The sequence below is a fragment of the Apaloderma vittatum genome, unplaced genomic scaffold, assembly GCF_000703405.1.
Source record: "Apaloderma vittatum isolate BGI_N311 unplaced genomic scaffold, ASM70340v1 scaffold8874, whole genome shotgun sequence".
NCBI classification, from domain to species: domain Eukaryota; kingdom Metazoa; phylum Chordata; class Aves; order Trogoniformes; family Trogonidae; genus Apaloderma; species Apaloderma vittatum.
Genome location: NW_009714314.1, coordinates 1 through 7,176, shown reverse-complemented (window position 1 = coordinate 7,176; position 7,176 = coordinate 1). Strand labels below are relative to the sequence as shown.

Here is a 7,176-nt window from a genome sequence, read left to right as displayed (position 1 = left end):
AACTTCTGTAATATGACAGTAAAGTCAAGAGACTGATTGGAATATTTGTTTCATAGAAACTTTGCAAAGCAGTGATCATAATGTATCTTCATGTTTTTTGCATTTAATTGAGTAAATATGAATAGTCCACAGATGTGCTGCTTCTGCTCCTGTCATTATTATGTTAACAGTCCCTAAGACCAAGCTGGACTTTTGATTTCAAAGTTATTTTAAAACTTGGCACTTATATATGAAAAACTCTTTAATTTTCAGTGCTTGACATATGGTCTCATTTCTTCCTGCTGTTTGAAACACCGGATCCATCTCAGGCCCATCCATCCTCTTACAAGTTGTCTGGTTTACAGTCTTGACCTCAGCCTGCCTATAACAGGTTTGTTCATACAAAATTCTGCCCACCATGAAGGTCTGCTCATAACTTTGCTGCCTTGAAGGATCTCTGTCCACGTATTTTTATATAACTGCAAAATAATAATATAAGAGGATTAATTCACACAGAAAACAAAATGAACTTCTGCAAGATAAATTATCTAACTCATTGGTTTAAATGAGGTTGAGATTGATTTCTAGATAACATGTGTGAATAATCATGTAAGGCAAGAACAAATATAAAGCACAACAGTTTCAAGTACTGTAAACATCAGCTATCTCTGTAAATCATTTAGACCATCCTTGGCATAAGAGCAGGAAGCCAGTAACCTCTGTAATTTCTTTCAACTTGAGACGATTTGTATTATCAAAGGGAGAAATTTGGAAACAAGGTTATATTAAGCTAATTGTCGTTCCATCCAGACCTGAAGACTGTCTGGAAGCACTCGTGCATGTCTGTTTTTACCTTTATTTCAACACATTTCTGAGAAGTAACATAACTTCTCTCCCAGATGTGAACTGTTCAATCTGAGCATAAGAAATTCCTCTCATAAGCAGATTGTTATTTCATCATCTTCATCAATTTGCAATTTTATGTGGAACAGCTAAAAAAATGTACATTGGAAGTAAATTCTGCAAAAGTATAATTTTAGCAATCTTTTCGCAGTTCATAATTAACTGAAGCTTAAAACTTTAAATAGCATTATAGAGAAGCGAGGAGAGTAAGGCCATATTTTCAGCACTAAGTTGGAGTACAGCGTAACACAATATTAACAACACATAAAAAGCAGTCACTGATCTAAGGTGAAAAGCCTTTCTTCTGCATCAAGAACTGCCTTGGCCCTATAGATTTGTGATAATTTAGATAAATACTGAAATATAATATATTTTTAACTTGACTACATGGGCTAGTTTTAACTATTTATTCCACTCCAATACCTTCACACACTTATGCTGAGACTGTCAAATCTTCCATAGGGAACTGATGTCCACACCACTAAAGTTTCTTTTAAAGAGAATCTGAATTCCGAAGAAAAGTAGCTTTATGAAGTATTTTCTTTAAGTGAGGGACTGACAGCCTTTATCAAATTTCAGTCGAAAATATTTACACAATTTGAAAATTACAGACTTCAAGGCAGTTCAGAAAACCTTCCTGAATGCTTCAGAACATGGGTTGGATATCACTGCTTGAAATTATTTTCTCAATATGACTCAATTAATTTACCAAAACCTTACTGAATATTTAGTACATGAGGAAGTCAGCAGAGTTCAGAGTCCTATCTGCATGCCTCCCATACTGTATTGCTAATATTAATCACAGAATCATGATCCAATATTAATCTCTAATATTAATAAGCCTCTGTGGCTTTTGTATTTGCGTGAGCTAAGAGGTAGCCAAAGAGGAGCTAGCCAAATCCGATACATGACAGCTTTATCAGCTGTTGATAAGAAATCTTCAGCTGACTGCTACAAAGAGGGTGGTATTCTAGGAACAGATCACCGTGAACTTGTATCATATTTCATATTCCTGCCTATAGCATCTGCTCACAGCTTCTGTTAGAGAGAGAATAGTGGGTGAAAATGGGCTTTTGGCCAACACAGATTTCTCAACATTCTTACATATGATGTTCCTTCTCTTAGAGTTACCTTTGGAGCTTTTCTCCCATGATCTTTCACTAATTTAATCCTCAAAAACCTATGGAAACAGAAACAAAGTTTCCAGCAATGATTGCAGTCCTCCCGTTGAGATGGCTGGACATGTAGAGCCAGCCTTTACTCCTTTATTTGTAGCGACTGTGTTACCAAAGTAATCCTTTTGTTAGGTTAGTGTCCAGTTAGAAACATCTGGGCTGCCTTCTGTGTTGCTTGATCACCATGGGAACAATGGACAACTTTGGACATGAAGACGCAGACAGAGAGTATCGAAAAGCATTGAGTAATCTTGACTCAGCAATCCTGTCCAACTTCCTGGCAGCCTCCTCAGGCTCTGGTGATTCTCTACAGGGTCCATCTACTCTAAACCCAATTACTGTACGGTGATACTAGTCTCTACATAACAGCTATCCGGCAGTTTGGCTATGGGTTAGCCAGTAAGCAAGAACTTTGGTTTTCTGAGACTTCAGAATGAAATACAGTTCTTTAAATACATCAAGGAAAAAAGCAGAGAGGGACCAGTGGAAAAGGACTTGGGGGTACTGGTGGACAAAAAGCTGGACATGAGCCAACAATGCACACTCGCAGCCCAGAAGGCCAATCGCATCCTGGGCTGCATCAAAAGAAGTGCGGCCAGGAGATCGAGAGGGGTGATCCTGCCCCTCTGCTCTGCTCTGGTGAGACCTCACCTGCAGTGCTGCGTCCAGCTGTGGGGCCCTCAGCACAAGAAGGCTGTGAACCTGCTGGAATGGGTCCAGAGGAGGGTGACAAAAATGATCAAAGGGCTGGAGTCCCTCTGCTATGAGGACAGGCTGAGAGAGTTGGGGTTGTTCAGACTGGAGAAGAGAAGGCTCCAGGGAGACCTTATAGCAGCCTCCCAGTACCTAAAGGGGATCTACAAGACAGCTGGGGAGGGACTGCTGACAAGTGTATGTAGCAACAGGACAAGGGGCAATGGTTTTAAGTTAGAGCAGAGCAGATTAAATCAGATGTTAGGAAGAAGTTCTTCACTCTGAGGGTGGCGAAATACTGGAACAGGTTGTCCAGAGAGGTGGTGGAGGCTCCATCCCTGGAGGCATTCAAGGTCAGGCTTGATGGAACTCAAGTTGGATGAGCCAACTGATCTAGTTAAAGATATCCCTGTTCACTGCAGGGGAGTTGGACTAGATGACCTTTAGAGGTCTCTTAGAGCCCAACACGTTCTATGATTCTAGACTGATTCTATGATTCTATGACCCAACATAGCCAAATCCATGGGGCACCCACACCCTGAAGTCTGCTTGTAGGTCTTTTTACAGTCTTTCCGACACCTCAGAAAGGATATGGCAGAACCAGGAAAGAGACAGAGAAGGAAAACAAGACCTGTCACAGGAATGAAAAAGCCCTCACAGATAGTAAATGTATATGGACTGGACTAGGAAGCACTTTTTCACAATACTCATAATTAAACTATGGAAAATATGGTGTCATGGAAGCCAAAAGACAGCTGAATTTAAAAATGGATGAGAAAAATGAATGGTGGATAGATATATCTGTGGCTGTTGGACAGAATCCTACAAATACACCCTATGGCATGAAATCTCTCTTAAACCACAAGCTGCCAACTGTTGAGACACCAGGGAAAGAACACCTCGATATTTCATGTTTCACACCATGTTCTCCTTGGCCACCGTCAGCTACAGAGTATTCTGTGAACTGGATCCAGTATGGCCATTCTTATGCTCCTGATCTAACTCCTGCTTTTTGTAATATAGACCACACAAAAAAACCCCCTCTCGGCCTTAACAAGCAAGGAAAGGTGCTAACATAGCAGCATCCTTCACGTCTGTATTAAGATTACTGAGATCCTTTGGGTACTGCTGTACCTCGCATGGGTTAGTACAAGATACTCTGTCATATCCCAGAATTCCCACTGGACAAATGGAATTCTCAAAGAACTGTGCAATTTCTGATATGAACTTTAACTGGAACGAGTTTTAAATTTTCTATTCTCTTACCAAAATAATTATGAAGACTTAAAAGAAAGAATTACTACCACATTTATATGCAAATCACACAAAGTGGGTGTGAGGTGAATACCAATAAAGGCAGCAAAAGCCCTAGGCAGAGAAGAAATACACCTTACTATATCTCCAAGGTATTAAGCTACACACTAAAGATATGTTACTCCTTAAGGAATCTTAGGCAATGATATAATTTTATTATTTTTTTTTGCTCGGCAGCGTAGATGCCCACTAGAGCAATATTCTATGACTTTCCCCTTGAACCCTATCTCTAGCAATTGCAAAATATTACTTTTTGCTGACATCAATATAACTCTGGTACTGTCCATTGAAAAAGCATCTTCCTTCTCTTTTGTGGCTGTGAAGTGTCCTGAATATGATACAGCTCTTTACAGACAACATCCTTCCTAGTGATTAAACTTACAAATTTTAAAGCGGATTTTCTTACCTCTCCACTAGCTTTACCAATGGGAGAGTTGAGAATGAAGTCAGGAGGAGCAACGGCATCAACCAGGGCAACTGCATCGTCTTTCAACTGTTTTAAAACAAAAGACATACATTTGGCACCTTCTGCAGTTTTCTACAGCTACCTGTGAACTACTGAGCAGCATAAAGATTATTTTCATAAAGTACCAGCTATTAGTAACTTAAGACACGTCCACAATAAGGAGCCTATATTTATTTTGCTTTTTGTTCGTCCCAGGGTAATTGCCAAGCGAGGTTTTATCTTAAATGTTTTAATCTTTTGCCTCTGGGTTTCAAAATACATTTGCTTACCTGCAAAAAAAAAGCTTTTGTAATCAGAAAAAAAAAATCATGAACTAAATCAATAATGAAATAAATAGAACTGGACTGAAGTACATCACTGTCTTTCCAATGAAGATTACAAGGCCACAAATGATGAGTGTTATTTTGTAAGATACACTGGTGTTCATTTCTTGGTAAATAAACTAGGACTAGATTCAGGGCCAATGAGATATTAAACTTGACAGAAAATTATTCAGAAACTATTAATGTAATATTCTGCTAATCTACAGAATAATTGATACAACTCTTTTTTAGCATTTGTATACTACATTATTATTTAATCTCAGCAAACAAAATCAAAGGCTTACCCTGTAGCAGAGCTCCAGAATAGCATTCTGGATAAATCTACCAGCTTGTTCACCTGAAGCATAACCACCTGCAAATACATCCACAAAGAAACTTATTCCAGTTAAGGTTACACTGATAAAATCCTTATGCAAAGGAGTCCATGGCAGGGTGGGCTGGAACTAGATGATCTTTAAGGTCTCTTCCAAGCCAAATCGTTCTATGATTCTATGAGTTCATCAGTTCAGTGTTCAATGGATTGACTGGTCTTTGTTAATGAACTGACTGCAAAACTGTTAATCATTTGGACCACAGCAAAACTTGTGAGCCCTCCATCACCTCTGAGTTAAGAGAGTGTCTTTTGTGTTAATTTGTCACTCCAGATTCCTACTCATGAAAATTTTATCCAGAAAGATTGTTTTACATTACACAGGCAATAAGAAAATGCTCTAATCTAAATCCTAAATGGGATTCCCTCCCCCTTGCCAGGTTAGGACTATTATAAAGTGACAGGCAGAGTAAACCCAGGGAGCTCCTCTCACCTTGGTAGAGCACAGCCAGATGTTTACTTAAAGACCAGAGTCCATACAGAGCGCTGAGATTCTTAAGTACTGGCTGCAGCGTAGCTGGTATGCTGGGATCATGAGTGTAGTCATGGTATCTTTGTAAGGCTGTTTGTTCAATAAAAGCAATGGCTAATGATCGACAGTAGTACACCTTAGGAAACAGAAAAGAAGGACACTAAGTAACAAAAGAAAAGGAAATACTTCTCAACTGGTGCAAAATGCCTTTACCCTGGTGAAGTTAGTGGAGATTTGTTGATTAGACCAGCTGATCTATCTTGAGATTAAAGGAAGTCGAAGAAACTCTAGGAGAAAACCCCTTCTACAATGTGTTTGCAAAGGTTAGTCATTAAATGCCTCTTAGAAATAATATCCTAATTTCCCACGTTTTCCAGTTTGGGTACTCTCATATCAATCCAAAGGGAGCCTTTTCTGCCTATTACTCATGTCATTTGGCAGTTACACTCAGACTGTACGGGATCGTGTAGCTACATCCGAGAGAAAATGATGCAGAATCAGGTTTGCTGACTTTAGGATCATTAATAAATCCATATAACTCTAAGAAGATAAACGGTTTTATAAAGAGTTTTATAAAGAGAATAAAATCTTCAAAGGGGTGCAATAACCTCCTGAAAACTCATCACAGTCCCTTCAAATAATAAATAAAAAATCTGATCATGTTAGCATGAGTGGATTCTATTTATGGATTGCAATAGTTTTCAGTATGTTTTGAAAGAGTTATGCAACTAATCCTCGCCTACTGATCAGAAAGGCAAGTCATCAGTTACGGTTAACACGGAGTATAAAACCTAAAGTGATTGTACTCATACAGGAACTCTTTCTACTTCTATATAATTTACCTGTGCTGTATTGTGGCATATGTCCTACCATGACAGAGACTGCTGGCTGAAAACATTCTAGTTGGTGAACAGAAAGGAAATTTGAAAGCACTGCTGCTGTGGCTCATTTGTTGCAATGCTGTAAACCGGTGTTTGAGTTTTGGCCCCTTTGTTGATGTGGGTTCTTTTTCATTTTGAATTAGTAGATTAAATTTTTCACTTTTCTTTTAACTACTTGCATTATCCTTGCACTTAAATCCACTGTAGCATTTAAAAAACATAGATTGCAAAGATTTAGTTAGAGTATCCTTCTCTTAGATGGATGGCCTTACAGGGCTAAACAAGCTCCATTTGCCCAGGTTTGAAGTTAGAGTTGTCCTTCTCCTAGGATGGTTGCCAGGAGGCTAGTGAGCCCATACTACCCGTGGATGTAAGAAAAGCAGCCTTTTGTCTTGCATGCAGTAAGCTCCAACAGAAACTTTGAGACATCCAGAACAAGTGGTGGATCAACCTAGAAGAAAAGACTCAACTATGTGCTGATTCAGGTGACCACAGAGGATTCTATGAGGCTCTGAAAGCAGTGTACAGACCCACACACCACGTTCAAAGCCAGCTGCTAAGCATAGACCGCCAAATGCTTCTCACAGATAAAGCCTCCAA

At 39.2% G+C, this 7,176-nt stretch overlaps 1 protein-coding gene across 1 annotated transcript; it reads right to left on the bottom strand.

Annotated features, from left to right (window-relative positions):
• Window positions 1–338: 338 nt before the first annotated feature.
• LOC104273385 (peroxisomal acyl-coenzyme A oxidase 3-like) lies at window positions 339–5,831 on the bottom strand (the record flags this gene model as incomplete). Its single annotated transcript, XM_009868708.1, has 4 exons — window positions 339–458; window positions 4,471–4,557; window positions 5,138–5,205; window positions 5,657–5,831. Coding segments are annotated over 4 exons (450 nt in total), but the record flags the coding sequence as incomplete, so codon positions are not given.
• Window positions 5,832–7,176: the final 1,345 nt, after the last annotated feature.